Source organism: Corvus hawaiiensis, chromosome 12 (genome assembly GCF_020740725.1).
Source record: "Corvus hawaiiensis isolate bCorHaw1 chromosome 12, bCorHaw1.pri.cur, whole genome shotgun sequence".
Taxonomy (NCBI): domain Eukaryota; kingdom Metazoa; phylum Chordata; class Aves; order Passeriformes; family Corvidae; genus Corvus; species Corvus hawaiiensis.
Window position 1 is genome coordinate 17,750,974 of NC_063224.1, and position 17,963 is coordinate 17,768,936.

The 17,963-nt window shown below is 39.3% G+C and overlaps 1 protein-coding gene across 1 annotated transcript in view; it reads right to left on the reverse strand.

Moving 5' to 3' along the window:
• CDH8 (cadherin 8) overlaps positions 1–17,963 on the reverse strand; it is a 151,350-nt gene that overhangs the window by 67,436 nt on the left and 65,951 nt on the right. Inside the window, exon 5 of the mRNA XM_048316836.1 lies at positions 12,052–12,171. Within this exon, the coding sequence (XP_048172793.1) occupies positions 12,052–12,171 (120 nt within the window). The remainder of the gene's footprint in view (positions 1–12,051; positions 12,172–17,963) is intronic.

Below are 17,963 nucleotides of genomic sequence, written 5' to 3' on the forward strand. Positions count from 1 at the left end.
ATTCCCAAACAGAAGACAACCACATAGAAAGCTGACTCTGTGAACACCGTTAACCACATCTGTTCAGATTGTTTAAAGTATTTTAAACTCAGCCCATTGTTTAATCTGCTCTTGTGTATATTGCAGGCTACAGCTGTTCTCTTAGTCTTAAACTGAGTGTGTAAACTTGAACAGGAGAGGGACAGACTCCACTGTCCCTCCTCGAGGGGTTCACCTGTGGGGCAATGACCTCAGGAAGCTGCCATCACCTACTTTATCAGGTTAGAAGCTTTTAAACCTACAGAAGTTAAATGATCTGATGTATATCAAAATATAAAATGTCAGTGGGCTGAAGGAAATATCAACAATGGACTGTCTGGTTAATTTTGGGGTCAGATCCACTGTAAACTCCTACAGATTTCATGGACATCTGGTAGAAGAAATAATCACGAAATACTCAAAACCATTTTTTCTTTCCAAAACTTTTCCACCTGTACTGTGCTATCATATCCACAATACGTATGGAAAGTGCAATACTCGAAGTTTAATGGTAAATTTAAATAGTGCTCAATGAAGTTTAGTGAAGTCCACCATAATAGTAAGATCATAATGGACTAAAGAAGCCCCGCTAAACCTAGGGAAAACAATTCAAAATGTTAAATTGAAATATGGCTTTTTATTTCTTTTAATCTATTTTATAAAAATGCCATTAAAAAAGAAATCATTTTTTCTTGCAGGCATCAACAATAACTCAACAATTCTTTGTTTTAGTTTTGATTTCTCTGTTGGGACTGGAATAAGTGTGGAGGCTTCATCCAGCTCTTACTCTTTTGTGGGACACAGTTTCTATTAAATAAGCTTTTTAGAAATGGCACTCTGGCTGAAATGCTGAGATTACCTATTCACGTAGAATAAAGAAATATTCCTTTAGCATTAATAGAGATGCCTTTTAGTAAATTCTAAAATTTATCCATTCTAAAGTAAATGCTAATATTTATTAAATATCCATTTATCTTTAACAATACAATACTAAGAACCTGATCAGACCTTCTTTTCATGGCTGAGGACCACGCTGAGAGCAAGGGGGTGTAAGGCATTTAGAATAAAGCAATACACTTCCTCCATAAACCACCAAATATAACATGAGAGCAGACTTGAAACCTACACTCTTGTAAATTTTTTCCATAAAATATTTTTGGTTTCTGCCTCACGTATTTTGTAATTCTGGGGGAAAATGAAATCTCTGCCTTACGTCTGCAACAGCCAAGCCAGAGGAATCTCTTGTTCCCGAGGAACTCAGAGCCACAGAAGGGTTGGGGTTGGAAGGGACCTCCGGAGATCAGCAGGTCCCCCCTGCCAAGGAAGGGTCACCTGGAGCAGGTGACACAGAACATGTCCAGAGGGACAGGAAAACTCACAATCAGTGAGGTTTTTATTCCAGCGTGGGGTAAGTGGGGTTTGGAGACTCAAGGCCAGTGGCACAGCAGGTGAAAGTGCCTCAGGAGGGAACCCAAATTATTCTGCCACACACTGAAGAAAATGCTTGTGTTAAGTTTTCTGAGTGAAAGCAGGGGAACAATAAACCCCATTTATCAGATTTGATAGGTGCAAAATACAGTCAGTGAAAGAGTAGGGTCATTTCCTCCATGGCAGCCTGGGTAGGAGAGTAAATGATGCTTAATTCTAAAAGCATTTGACAGTTGTGGCTGGTTTGGACTGACTGGGTTACTATTGATAAATTATAATGATGTATTCTGCAAATAAGTCTATTGTTATAAGTGAAATGACTCATAAAAAGCATTCTAATGCAAACCTAGGCAATCAGAATTTGGTTCACATTCATTTTTTTCATAATAAAGCTGATTCAAATATCGATGAACCCTTATTACAATGGGGATTGTATTAAGCATACTATACGTTATCTCCATTATTTATTTTTAGACAGTGTTTCAATGTTTGTTTGGGTTTTTTAATTTAATTTACATCATTAACTGTAGCCTACAGATGAGTTGTATGAGATGCCATATTTTGTATTCTGCAGTTTCCACTGAGAAAAGTCAATTATTTCACTCAAGGGATGTTTTTTCCTAGACAGGTATTTTAATTTGTCTCTTGATGCATGGAACACTTTAGCCCTTGCCTATGGTTTGAAATATATCAGGCAGATTAGCACCTTTAGAAGTGCCAAAATAAAAATTAAAATTTGGGCTTTTAAGATACAAAAAATTTTGGGTTTCTTTTTCTGTATAAAGGTACTAACACAAGCTGTTGTTTCAGTAGTTTTATACATATCTGCTGTCACAGACCATAAACCACTTGCCAGAAGCTGAGTCAAAGTCAAGTTTCAATTTCAAACACAATAAAAGACTAAAAAACACTTTACTGTTTAAATTACTATAAGAGGAACTGAAGGTTTTTAAGCACCAAATCTATGCAAATTACACGGGCTGATTGTTACCGCTGCATTCAGAATCTATGGAATCGAGGTCAGCAACAGGGAAGTGTTGATATCTCTTAGGAGGCAAATTAATAAACACCAAAAAGCTCCATTCTTGTCTATTGTGATCAAGACAAATACAAGCTGAGAGAGTTCTGCATAGAGAATCTCAAGGATATTTATTTGTTCTTTTGCTTTATTCACCACTCCTCAGGCTGGGCTTGCAGGAAGTACTGAAAGCATCTGCTTATTTTTAGAACCCAATCCAGGCTCACCAAATACCAACATGCACCCAGCACACAGAACATTAACTCACTGAGCATTCAACCTGCTCTGCTTCAGTTCAACCCAGAAACAAATGGAGAATAAAATCATAATCACTTTCAGCATGCAGTGATGGATGAGAAGGAGATGTGCCAAACAGGAGTAGTTTAAAAGTGAGAGAATTACCATAAACTAATGTAAGGCAGGTAGATGCTTGTTGGAAGATTGTATTCAGAACAGTTATCAATGGCTTACTGTCAACTGGAGAGATGGATGACATGGTTCATGGGGTTTGTTCTGCTTCTAGAATCATTCAATATTTCCTGAATGCCGGAAGGCAGGGAGAACTTATCAAGCCTTTCAGATGGCACTGAGTTGGGAGCCTTTGCAAGTACAGGAGGAATATGATTAGAGTTCAAAACAATTTTCACAATTTGGAGAGTCTGAAATAGCAGGATGCAACTCAATTTGGCAAGTAAAAAGCATTTTGTGTGAGGGAAACAATTAACTTCCCAATTACAATAGAGCAGATGACTCGCAAGACAGAAGAGAATGTGGAGTCAAAATGAGCTGAATGTGAGAAAACAGCAATTTGCTGATAAAAATGCTCAAGCATTTCCTGGAGTATTAGTTAGTAAGTTATGTGGAAGAACTACGGCATAATCTTTCCAGTGCACTCACACAGGTAAGGCTGCAGCTGGAACAGTATGTCCACGTTTGAAAAATATTGATTTTATAGTCAAGGAAGAATAAGGAAAGACTTTACCATCAAATATGTAAGCTACTCTCCTTTTCTACTGGGGATAAGAGAATGGGCTTAAAATATAACCCCAGAATGGGTTTCAGCTGCACCAAGAGAGATTTCAGTTGAACATTAGGGGAGTGCAGAAGGCTGTCTGTAGAATTTTCAGTTTTGTATTCCCACAGGATTTAAGGATCTATCAGTCAATTTTCTGCCAAAAATGGGAAGGGAAAAACCTGATCCTTTTTGGGGCCAAGGGCATTCACTGCATTCTCACCTGAGGTTCCTTCCTTCCATAATGTCTAAGTTAAGGCTTTGTCTCCTTGTAGCCTGAAATAATTCCCAAACCTTAGTGCTCTGAAAACATTCATAGACATGTGGTACAACCACTGAACAGCCACTCCCAGAATTTCCCTACAGATCATCTCCTTCAAGCTGGAAAGATCAGGAAGCAGCTTGGAAGGTAAAGAAGCCAAGAAGCAAACTATTCCTTCCAAGGATGAAACTTGCCAATATTGAAGTGCCTATTTTTTTTTTTTTTTGGCTGAGTTGCTTTTCCTAAACAGCCATTGGGGTCCCACTGCTCAACAGCAAATAAAGCAGCTGCAGAAGGGGATTTACTTGTGCAGTGGTCCTGACTGCACACACTGAGCAATTTGCACAATCTGCCTCACAACTTGAATCAGTTAAAATGCACCCCTGGGGACTACTTTCAAAAACCTATTTGGAAGAATATACACTGTCTCACTCCAGAAAAGACCAGGGGAAAAGAAGCAAAGTGGCAGAGGCTGCAGCTCGTGAAAAGGAAGAAGAGAAGCAAAAGAAGCAACAGAAATAAGGACCTGGCTTTCACCTTTCTCTCCATTTTTTAAAGGATCTCTTTATGATAATGCTATAAAACTGTACATAATAATAATTGAGCACATGGCACAAAACCAAGCAAGCACTATGCAAAATTGGAACCTGGCCCTGAAAAGCCTTTCTCAAGCATCTCATTCATCTCACATGCTTTGCTGAAGACTTCCTGCTATTTCGACCTGCATACTTTGATACTTTGGAACTTTCCCTACTTCATGTTGCAAGAGCTAAGTAATTGCTTTGATCTTCCTTCCGTGCCAAAATCTTGGTGGAGATTCTTATTAAATATAACATTCATTTAGGACCCAAACTCCTCAAAATCAATCTTGCAATTTCTTCAGAGAGCCGTGAGAGGCATTCTTTGTTTCCCCAAGAAGCACAGTGTCCTCAGTGAGGTTTTAGCAGTTCATAAAAAAGGTTCATTTGGAGATCACTGGAAAATCTATGCCATAATTCTTAAAAAATGAGTAGATCACAACTACATTTACTCAAAGTTTAAAAAAATGTAGTACTTTGATGATGTGATAAAGGAATACTGATCCACTATTTTAAATTCTATTCACCTTTATCATAATCTCCTTAACAAGAATTATCATCAAATATTCTAATTTCTTGTTTAGTTCTAATGCCGTAGGATTTTTATTTTAGCAGAAGGAAACATATCTGCAATCTCTAGCAAGGCTGCCTAACTTTCCATAAAAGTCATTAATTACAGGAGTTGTATGAACTACATTCAGATCTAGATATATTTCAAATCAAAGACATTAGACACAGTAAAAATAATGACTAGGTGAAGAATGAAATGCTATATTACATTTTATATTTCTGTACCATTTTTGTATTTTCAATAGAGGAGCTAATAGTGTACATATTTTATTCTAATGCTTATTTTTAAAAAGTGTATGAGGAAGATGGCACTTTTTGTTAAACCATGAGATTAAGGTTGAATATGGTTTTATTAATTCGTGTTTTTTAACCTAAGATTAATGGATTTTTTTTTTTAAGCTCATATTGCTACAATTCTTGTGGTTTCTTCTCTTGTTTTCATTCTGAAGCAGACCATGCAAGTTTGTTATTGCATGGGAAATTACCTGCCTTTTCCTGTGTGCATTCTGCTAGAAGTATATCCTACAGGATACACAACTGGATAACACCCGTTGTAACGCTGCCTTTTTAGTTCAGGTGAACTTGTCTCTGGGTTTTAGAGAATGGGTACAAAGCTTTAAGCTCTACTTACCAGCCATTGCCTTTTCCCTGGGATCATTTCATTGGCATGGTGAAAGGATCACCCTCCCACCAGCTGAGAACAAATGCAGTAAATAAACATTTGGAACTGCATTTATGACCTCGTTTCCTTAGGATTCTATTTGTAGCCATCTAATAGCTGTGATTACACCAGACACTTTACAGAAAGTAGCCTTGGATTCTTTTTCAGGTGCTTTCCAACTCCAGCTGTGTAGTTCAAATTCCTCTCTCTCTAATTCAGGCCCTTGAAGCACAACATTATTTAAGTATGTTGCCCATTTTCCTACTCAGCATGAGGAACAGTCAACTTCAGACTACCTCATGAGCTTTCTAAAATGATAGAGCTATTGCTCTGAAATGCAAGAAATATGTGTGGTATCAGCTGTTCTTGTTATTGCCATTATTTGATAAACTCAAGAAGCAGAAATCGCTTCTTTGCAAACACCAATCTGCCTTGATCTTAAGCCACTCAGCTTTACCAACTGCAGACCAGCAGAACTGTTTTCAAACGTCCCTGCAGTGATTTTATGCTTCTTTTATTAATCAGCAAGGACAGCTCTTGGTGCCACTGAAGGGCCCAATCCTAATACCTGATCCATAATAGCTGCACTTTATTCTTGTAGCTAATGAGCGAGAGCTGCGGGACTGACTCAGCTCTGCTCTGGCTCTGTGTCAGTCCAGCCCTCTCCTAATGGGCTGTCACCAAAACAACTCACAGGGCCACCAAAGAGCCTCAGTACAAACACCTTGACACATCTCCTCGGCTGCACAGACTATTTAGTACACAAAGACAAGGAAAGACTCCCAGCAGTGTGAAAACAGACTCTGTCCCCAGCGTTGTGCCTGAGTGCTGTAAAAGCAGTGATCAGTGACAAACTCCAGGAATCCTTGTGTGTGCTGGAGCCACAGTGCTGCCCTGGGAATGCCACTCTGTGGGCTGCATGGACCTGGATGCTGCTGCACACACCTGCCCTCCTCTAGGGGAAGGTGTCCCTCCCGTGGCAGGGGTGGAATGACATGAGCTTTAAGGTGCCTTCCAACGCAAACCACTCTGGGATTCTGTGATACTACAATTCTATGAAAAGGAGTTTCTACCTGCCTCTTGCTAAAGCACAACAACACCCACCCATCCCAGTTCATGCCTCTTTTTATTATTTCAGTTAGGAGTTTACTTAACTTGAAATCTGCAGTAACTGGCACGGCTGTGGAAGCAGCAGTAGTCAATAAAATGAGCTGGAAAGCAGCAGCTCAATCCACACTCTGACTCATGTTGAAAAATTACTTTCTTTACGCTAATCCCATGAGGGTTTAGATCTAAAGTATTTAGAAGCTGAACTATTTAGGAAGGCTCTGTTGAACATGAGTGAGTTCTGTTCCTAGCAGCTCATTACTTTCCCCTTACAGTAGTAGACTCCTTCCTGTACCAAAACTGTTTCCCCATTTCTCTCCATCTTGAAGTGCTTCCCTGTCATTGTGTCGTGTGTAATTACAGCAACAGTCCCCATGTCTCTCTTTTATTAACACCTCTCAAATATTTGTGTAGTGATTTCAAATCCTTCTTTAATCACCTCTGATCCAGTTTATACAAATGAAGTTCAATCAATCTTTCATTATAAGTAATATTCTCCTGACCTTAGCTATCCTGCTTTGAACTTTCTCAGTATCTCAGCAGTGGTTTTTTATGATGACAACTCTTATCAGCCTTACACACAATATTCTGAGGGCATCGTGTACCACTGGGAATGAACTGGACAGTAACAACCAGATAGAAGAAACAGGCTGAACATCACAAACATATCTGTAACTGAAACCTTGCTGCTTTATCCCCTCTTGCTCCCTTGCTTGTTTTCATTCTGCTGGACTCTATTATAATGTCTAAATGGAGGCAAGATTGCAAATTAAAATAAAAGATTCAGATCTGGCTTTTGTTGAGTGACATTTTCATTCCTCCTACTGAATGAAACAAATTCATTTATGTGCTGATTTCAAAGGTTCAACACCGTGAACCAGAGACGGCCACACACTAAATCATTAAAAACTCTGCTGTTTAACCTATGTGCCCTTCCAGCTGAAAATTAAACCAGGTATAGGGAAAAAACCCACAATTATTCACTCTCCAAAGAAATATCCACATTCTGTGAGGAGAGTCTTCTGCTTTCTGGGTCTGTTGACTCTTCCACTCATCTCAGCAGTACCTCCTTGAGCCTGGGCTGTGTACCAAATGCCAATATCCAAGATGGCAATGCTTAAAAGCTGTTCTTTTCCCCCCAGACTGAGGGTTTGTGCTCCACTGATCCCATGTGCTTTCCAGTGCAGTAGGGCTTTGCTGTAATTTGCCTTGTTCATGTAACTATATTTCAGGTGTGTGTAGGAGTGACATTATTTAAGTTCATGTGAAATGTAAATAAGTCAGACACAGCTGAAAATGTATTTCCTCTGCCATCCCTATATTGTAGAACACAGTGTCACTTCATATTACTTTCCATTATGATAATCTTATTTTAAAGCTGACAGTCATGATTTAATATCCTTGGAAAAGCTTAAAAGTGAGAAGTGTACTCCAGCTACTTTTAGCAGTCTTAAGGAACCCCCTTTCCCAGCATTTGGATTGTCATCATGTGGATTATGAGAGAATCCATACAACTCGTGTATGTACCTTTATAAATAAAACACACTAGGCAGGGAGCCTGGCATCAGTTACTGAGATGGAACCATAATGATATAAGGAATATATTTCAGCCCACCATGAGTTTCGTTACTAATCTGATGCCATCACATTTTAAGTTTTGCCTCTCACAGAAAAATCTAAATCTGTGTCTTTGTCATGTATTATTTATATCCACCCTCTATCCAACAAACCAGTGGTCATAATAAAATTCACCTACAAAAAGGGAAAAATATTCAGAACAAGCCATCAAAAAAGCATTTACCCTAAGCCACATTCAGAGCACTGAGTGTAAAATAACTTCCGAATTACCTCCTTTCATGTGTCTATAACTCTTACAGAAGGACTTGCAAACCAGAACTGCAGCAGTATATGCATTTTTCATCTCAGGTAATGGAAAATTATTATTTTATGGACCACTCACCAACACTTGTTTCTTTGTGCCCAGCATTATAGAATTGTTTCAGTGAGGAGGTTGAGAGTAATGCCAGAGTTCCAGCTGAGAGTGATTCAGGTAAGGGCCACATCCAGTTACTGCCAAGCCAGGAGGAACCAAAAAGCAGAAGAGTAAACAACTGCTTTCCTCACACTTACCCTCAGGTGTGAGAACCCTTCCTAGCACAGGCATGAAGCCACACCCTACTTCTTTGCTCTCTCTTCTTGTTCTCAGGATTACAGAGGCAGAGAAATCAGGAGGCCTGGTTGGGTTAATTCCTCATGGTTCACTCTCTGCATGCCATTAAAACCAAGCAGGAAGGTCAGACAATCCTTACTCTGAGCCAGGAAATTAAAAAAAAATATATATATAGACAGGCTGCCCTGGTGTTGGAGCTGCACAGATCTACATTTACTCTTGGTTTCTTAGAAAGATAATAAAAGGCCAGTCGTCTAGAAGAACAGTAAATAGATCAGCTCTCAGTAGCCATACTTCTGTAACGCTCGATACTCTCCTATGAATGACAGAAAATATTTACATTCTGAAGTGGATCACTCTCACATAGCCCATTTCAGAAAATGCTGGTTCCATTTTGGGGAAGACACAATACCTGTGTTCAGAAACAATTCTGTTTCTAATTAATTGAAAAGGCTTTCAACTTATCAGGGCACTAAGGAAATGTAATCACAGAGAAAATGCAGCTGTACACACACCCATGTTCCCTCCCACCCCCAAAAATATCCCAAACCCTCAAACCCTGAAGTATGTACCACACGTGGAAGATCATCTTCAGGTTTGATTTGTCTGGGGTAAAATACACCTCCTCTGCTTTAGTTTGTACACTGTCACAACAGTATTCAAACATCTTCCTGCTTGAAAACTTCCCCTGAAGGTCCTGAGGATTACAAGAAAATGTGTTTTCCTGGCTTAGTTACCGAGAGTTGTGATGGTTCACGTTACAAAGGTTGGACAAATATAAAGAAACAGTCCAACATCTTCACACTTCATATCTGCTTTGGACGTTTTGCTTTAGAGCAATCTTTTCCACCCTGTATACGTGGCTGTAGTTTCTACATAACTACCTCCATCTGGCTGGTTTAATGATTAAACTTTTATATATATTTATATTTTACATACCCAAAACAATTTGGTGAGAGCCGGATTCCACCACAGATGAAGGACACTACATAGAGATGGCAAAGAAACAGGGAACAGCCTCAGTACAGAAACCCATCCTGTTGCAGTGAATTAGAGAAGAACATAATTGATGTTCTCCACAGATCTAGAAAAATGGGGAATCTGAAGCCATTTATTCACTCAGCAGCAGCTCCATAACATGAAGCCACTTAGGGACTCTTCTGAATTCTTTGTGAATAAATTCTCCTCAGACACTAACATGTCATTTTCATGGTAACTGATCTGCTCTGCAAAGGAATATTTGTAGCTGGAAATGAAGGGAGGAGGGGGAAATTAATGCCAGTGAAACAGGAGAAAAATCCTGATTTTCAGGTTCACCAAGAAGCTTTGGAGCTCTCTCTGGCTTTCAGGATAACGGGAATCGCTTTCCTAGGTGAGGAATAGTTACTTCTTTGGATTAAGCATCAGGGTTTAATGCAATACAAATAAGAAAACTGAGTAAAATGAAATCTTTTTTAACATTTGGAATAGTTCTTTCAGGCCATTTTTCTGTGAAAGAAAATCTTCTGTGTAGGTGGAGAATGCACTTCTCAGTTCCTTTAGGAAAGCTGATGTGTTCCCATGCTAAGGCACTAACTTTCCCTAGCAGAAGCTGAGAAAAGCCCTACAGTCAATTCCCCTCTAATTAACACAGCTCACACAAGTCATTACTGCAGGCAATAATTTGTAATATTAAAGAAACCAAACAGTGTATTTTGATACTTGATGGTCAGAGGTCTGTTCAGAGTTGTATTTCCACGACTGTGACAAATGAGACAGCAGGAGCTAAGGGCCTTCTCTAATAACACTCTCTTAACACGCTTATTTTTGGAACAAGCTGCTCTTTTTCCATTGTACTGTGCTAGAATTTTTCTCTGTAAAACTCTATTTTTCATGCAGTGTAAAAATAAAAGGCTGAATCACATTCCAGAGATCCCTTTCGTATTTAGGATAGCTGTCCTTCAACCAGAAAAATCCCCTTTAATGAACTAATTCATTAATATTTATTGATTATCACACTATTATCACGCTATTTACATAAAATCCCATAAAGTTAGGCCATTTCTACGAATAGGAAATAATTTTTCCATGCCATTTCACCAGGAAGATTTAAAGAAATTCCATCTTTTAAAGATTACAGGAGTGTTTTGTTCAGTACTGGTGAGAAAACTTAGTACACCTGATCTACCAAAAGAATTCTTTAATAATTTCTCTGAGCATTTATTTTATAATTTTCTTAGTCTGCACAAGGACAAGAATTTTTACTCCAATTTTACTGCTTTACAGCTGTATCAATTCAGGTGGGTATTTGTATGCTTTAAAAAGAGTTTTAGTTTTCTCCTTCACTCACAGTGATTAGAAAGGACTTCTAGTAACAGTTGAAAGAATATTAGAAATATTATCAAATCCCCCTAAAACTTGCTTTTTAGACATAACTAAATGAATTTGCTGTAAGTAAAACATATGTACAGAAAACAAGAGGGAATGGATTTATTGGCAGTTCTTTCAGATGACTTTCAAGACTGTAACACCGCAGAGAAATAAAGTTACCCTAAATGTGTGCTAATGAAACTTCATGCCAACACTCACTATTGATGCTCTTTCTCTCCTCAAATTGATCCAACCAATCAAGAAAGAAAGAGAATTTTCAATGAAAACACAAAACCTATTCACTGAAATTCCCAAGCTAAACTGGGAATGCTATAGACTCTATAGAATGAAAATGGTATTATGCTCATCGAATCCCACAGGGCAAGCCCTGCATTCCCTGATCAGTTTTGTCACACAGCTCCTCCTCTGCCTTCAGCTGCTCCTAACTTCTGTAACATTGCCACACCACCACTCCCATTAGCATTAATCCCTGGAATTCCTTTATTTTTCCCCGAGATCAGACTCTGAGGAACATGAGTGAGACCTGGGTGATGAGATGCACAGAAGGCAGGGGATGGTCACCTCTACAATACAACCAGAGGATTACTTCAGCTTGGGAAAAGCCTCCAAGATCATCAAGCCCAACCATTCCCCAGCTGTGCCAGGCCCACCTTGTCCACATCCCCGAGTGCCACATCCACACAGCTTTAAATCCCTCCAGGGATGGGCACTCCCCACCACTGCTCTGGGCAGCTGTGCCAGCCAGCGCTGGGCAACCCTTTCCATGAAGAAATTTTTCCCAATCTCCAATCTAAGCCTCCCCTGGAGCAAGGTGAGGTGATTTCCTGAGCCAGGGGTTGCTGTTCAGAGTCACCTACCTGTATGGGGCTCAATAGAGAAGTAAGGCTGTCCTTCTAGGATGCTATAAACCAGCTTGGCACTATTCCCATACACTGGATCATCTGCATCTGTAGCTGTTACTTTAGTAACAAAGGTGCCTAAATAGAAAGAATACACACAATTAATGTTTACACTCCCTGGAAATTTGCATATCTTATTCAAAAACTAATTTGAAACAAAAATTCATTTCCTTGTGAGCTGTATAACAATAATGAAAGAAGGAAAAATAACAGTAACAAAGTATTACTTGTGGAACAGAAACAAAACATTTTCCTTCAAGCTGGTATGTGCCAGCAGCCTGAATTTCAGGGTAAAATAAAAGCCATTTTTGTATCTGTATTATTTAAAGTTTCTTTGCAGAATGCATTTAAAGCTACCTGATAGAACTGTGCAGACTTCAAGCATTTGCAAAGGAATCATATCAAAGGGCTACAAAACACAAGGTTAATAATACAATATAATATTGGGCATTTAAGGCTTGCAAATTCACATTTGAAAAAAAACTTTGCTAAGTTACAGAGACCAGATAGAAAAACAATAATAAAAAGGGTTATTTTTTCTTCCCTTGGCTTGCAACCATGATAATGATTTGATGTGGCCACAGTGACGGAGTTGGGACAACAATGATTGTCTCTGAAATGAGTGTCTGCCACTCAGGGGGCCATTGTTCAGCCAGGGTTATAAATTCCATACTCTGACAAAAATAAATAGGAAAAAAAAATAAGGAAATTACCCTTTTTATCTCTTAGACAACATAGCACTTGCATTTCTGTAAGAAGCAAAATGGAATGGAATTCAGTTGGTTGCATTAAGGTTGCTGCAGAGATGTTTTTTGGCTGACATAAAAGTATGATGGTGTTAACTAGGCTGACAATAAAGACAATATCTACAGAGGGAGAGAAAGCAAGAGCAGGAGAAAGGTCAAGGGCTGAATTATGTTCTGAAAGGAAAATAATGACAGCACCCACCAAAAATCCCCTTTTCTGGATATGCCAGTAAAAATAACCTCCTGTTCCTTCCCACCCTTGGTGTGCTGCCTGAATCCTGATCCCATGGCCCTTCAGAACAGGAGTGGCAGAGCAAGGGGAAGGGAATCCCTTTGGCACATCTTCCTCTCTCCCTGTAAGGTTGTTATGGCTTGAGGCAATTTTGGGGGTTACAGTATGTGCTGTATTTAGAGGAATGTTTGCTTATTTAGATATAATTTGCATATGACCCAAGAGCTGCCATTTCCCTCTTTCCCACCTGGCCACTTAAACACCAGGGCAGGGTGTGGGGCTGCGGTTTGGGAGGGCAGGATTTGGGAGGATGGAGAACACCTCTCTCAGGGAGCACAAGTTCTGCATGGACCTAAGTTGTGGCAGGTTTGCTACATGGAAGTAGTGGAGTAATTTCCAGGGAAAGGAGCGTGGGTTGCTGAAATATATCTCACTAGAGCTAAAAGAAAAAAGCCTTTGGCTTGGTCATTTATTTTTGGTGCAAATTTGCCCATTCTTATAGGGGAGAATATTAGCAAAGGGAGGCAGATCAGTGGGAGCTCCACCATGGCCCACCCAGAGGGAAAGCGTCCCCCCAGCATCTCTCCTGAGCTCAGCAGGGGCCAGAGGAGTCCTGCAGCTGGGGCACATCCCATGGAAAAGGAAGATTATGTCACATCTCTCTTTGACAGCTTGCTGAGCCTGTTTTATAAACATGCAAACTGTTCATGTTTTGAAGCTTAACTGTATTTGATGCTGAAAGGTGATCTTATACCTAACCTTTAACAGAACAGTTTTTATCCTGTCACTGGGCCTGAGAAATGGACCTTATCCTCAACTTGGTGGTGTGTTTGTAGAGAATTAACATCAGAAATTTATTGTCTGACCAGTGACAACCTGACACTAACAGACAACTCCTGAGAGCTCTGAGTGGAAATGATAAAGGGCACAGGTGACACATGTGGTGCCCAGCCCTGTGGCAAATTCAGCAGCCTCAGCCTGCAGGTGATACCCTCAGTGCCCTCCTTCACACACAGGAGAATATAAAGTGGAAGGGGGAAGCAGCCCTGGGGCACACTCAGAGGCCGTGGCACAGGCTGCAGAAAACAGGGAACAACGACAAGGAAGCTGCAGGAAGCTTGAGCTCGGATGTTGCAGGAAGAGGGACAAAAGGCCCCTCTGTGGCTCGCCCACAGGAGTCACAGAGCACGAGAAGCTGTAGCTAATGGGATTGTCTCACATGTTTAAGTTCTGTTGGCTCGCCTTTGTAGCTCACACCCGTTACAAGGGTGCTGTTTTGCTGTTCCCACAGACAATAATCCCTCAGCCAAGCTGTACCTCCCCTCTCTGGAACTCAGGCTACAGCCCCACCATCCCAGCACATCCCAGCACGTCCCCACACTCCCTGCAGCCCAGTCCCGGGTGTGACACCAGCCACGAATGCAGGCTCAGAGCTTCCTTCAGCTGGAGTCAGGCTGAAGTAGCAGGTGATGTGCTCCTTTCTGTGGCTGCTGTCATAAAACTTGTGGTTTGTAATCTCCTAAGACAGAAGATGTTTGTGCAGAACACCATACAGTGGGACAGGGATGCAATAAGATAAGGTTCATCACAAAGTGAAAGTTTTAGTTAGAGTATTTCATCTAGACTGTTTCATTTTGTTTTCATTATATACTTTATACACAAAGGAAAATAAAGAAATAAAACTGTTGACTTCTTGGAGATTGTGTTTGATTTTCCTAGCTGGCTCTCATTTCAAAGGCCTTCAGAAATAATTACATTGCTTGTTTAGAAAGATTTGATATACAATTTCTATTCTTATCTTTCTTCACTTGAGAATTCCTGGAGACTTTCTATAGATATTTATTTCAAGATTCCCAAACTTGAATGGGTATGCTGATTCTTTGATAAGCACATTCTTTATCCTAAGTGTTCATTAGACACTAAAGTTGAATATACCCTAATAAAAAGCGTTACTCAGTATTTAACACTGCTTCCAATCCTGATGCTCAGGATTTTTTTCGTGTAATATAAAATAATTCAATCACTTATTGAGACCCTAAGTTCAGCTGAAGTTTATACATGTATTAAAAATACACGGGTGATATGTGTGCCAGTATTTCCAATTAAAGTACACAAAAGGCAGGGGGAAAGGCATAATCTTATTTTTCTTTCCCTTACAGGTCACTTGAAGTGTGATTATAATCTCACCTAATAAAATTAATGAAGGGAATGGACAACTGAAATACTCTTCTGCCTCCTAGAAATCAATTTCTTCCCCAGCCTGTTTCTGTCTTTCAGCACTTCATTTCCGACCATCACACACACTTCTGAGGCCTGTCAAATCCAGTAATTTGCTCCCAACAATCTTGCTGATGAAAATTGTTTATGGAAGATGTGAGCAATCGTGAAACAGAAATTAAAGAAATAGCTTCCACTATTGAGATTAGTTAAGCTTTGGCACAGTTTAAATTTTATCACCTTTAATTCGAATTTTTTTTTTTTTTTTTTTTTTTTTTTTTTTTTTTTTATGCCTTGAGTCAAATCTTCTGCAGGTGTGAAACACGCCACATTATGCTGTTCACACTGGCAATAATCAGTATATTTAGGAGCAAACTCTGTCCCCTCTGCACCTGCAAGTGATGTTGCTAAGTCAGTGCTGCTCTGGTTCCCCTGCAATGTGCAGAGCTCACATGGAACAACCAATCCCACCCCCACAGGTGACAGAACCTGGGCACCAAAAGATTTGGAGAACTGAGTGAAAAATAATGCAGAAAGAAAGGAACTCACAGCCACCATGGCTCTTGTTTAGGCAACCTCCACGCCAGAACTCTCCAAGCTTTGGATTATCAATATTTAAGCAGGATTTTACTCCATTACAGACACTGCAGTTATAAACTACATGTACATAAATACTTTTTACTAGCATAATGTACTTAAAGTTTTAAAGCTAAAAATTTTGTGTTGAAAAAGTTGTAAGAATGCAGGGAAGGGCATTTATTAAGTAAATGCTCTTGGAAAAACAACATTCTGGGTTCTGCCCAGCAAATAAAACGCTAAGGTTTCTGTTTGTGTTTAACTTTGACTGCATTTGGCTTGTGTTTGTTTCTTTGTCAATGCTACAACAAACTCATTTAGCCAGGCACTATAAATTTGAAATGGTGCCATTTTTATAAGAAAGCCACTACTGTAGTCCAAGTCACTGTTGTCCTAATTACAATAATACTGCAGTTTTATATAATCTGGCCCAACAACATAGACACTGTTTTTTTTTTCTTTACATACCTAATGTTGCCTTATGTAAACCAAACCTTTTTTTTTTTTCGGGAGATGAGGCAAATTTTAAGATGTTCTGTTAAAAAACTTTGTGTGTTTTTTCCTCAGGTACACTTTTGCGGTGATAATGACACTTAAATATGGATTTAACCACCATAAATATAGACTTCACAGAGATTCAACAGATTTTAATTAATGAACACTTCTGATGTGCTTTAAACATTAGCCATTGTTGATTGTTTTACTCTGTCTTTACAGCAGGCCAGCAATCAGACACACAATTAACAACAGGAGTATTTTTATTTGGTTAGGTGAGGAAGCCTGTGTTTGCTGGTGAACTAAGATTAAAAACCATCATAAAAAATAAGATGTGTGTACTCAGCTAGTGCTTTTCTGTTGTTTTGGCTGTGTTTTCACGTGCAAGCCAGGGTACAGATTCTGCACATTAGTCAGAAAGAAAAATGCATATGCTGCCACAGGGAGCAGGAAAGCAAATTCTTTTGGTGTGGCAGTGAAATGTGCGTACTGGGAAAAGAAAAAAATCCAAAAAATCAAATGTGAATGTTCTAGAGGAGGTAATGAATAGTTGGTGCCAGGAATTTACATGAATCCATATTCAATGAACAACCATTTTGCTGAAAGATTGCAATGGCTGGTAAAAATAAATAACATGACCATAATGAAACCTCGTGGAACCATGTTTTCTCATCTTCCCAGGGACTTTTGGGTTTGTCTGGTTTTTTTTTGCTTTTCTGATGCCCTTTTTGGTCTCACTCACCCTTTTTCTCCTAACCTTCCCAAATCTTGACAGGCTGAAATCTTCATTTCATTCCAAAGATCTGATTACCAACCTGACAGGACATTAGGAGAGTATTTGCATGGCAAAGTCTCACCATTATTTACCAACTCTTTTGTTTCCCTAAGAGGATCCCTGTGCTTCAAAACCTTCAGCTGGCTTTGGAGTTGGGCTGATGGAAGCCCTGCAGCCAGGGGTGGTCACACAAAGCATTGTTTGTACCCAGCAGGTCAGATAAGCATTCTTTCCAAAATGAAGCCTTTTCTTCACTGTCCTTCTTTGCTATAATCTCACAGGTAGCATGACAGTTGTTGTCATGGTAACAATTTTTTATTGAATAAAACTGCAATAATCTCATAAAAACCTGCATAACTTCTTGACATGTAAATTATTACTGCCTCAAAGCTGAAGGAACTTATTTATTTTTCATTGTTGTTCATTTTTTTAAATGCAAAAACATAGTTTTAAGCCTTATCATCCTGCATGATTGCATGAGACCATTTCTAAACACAAAATCTATGAATTAGAGGTTTCACTAAGCAAATAAAGGAAACGTATATGAAATAGGAATCTGTTTAAAGCACTCCAGAACTTGTTAACATATGCAAATTATCCATATAAAGTATCATTGCATATCTTGGTGCTCATGCAGATATATAAATACACACATAAATTGTGGGAATGTTGCTTGAGTGTTTAAGGGTTCTTTTGCAGATCATATGCTATTATTTCAGCTCTACCTTCTGCACCTGCATTGGAATGTATTTTTATTATTATTAACAGCCACTTCATTGCCAAAGCTCTGGGAGCCCAGTGTGTGCATCAGATCTCACAGTGCAGGAAG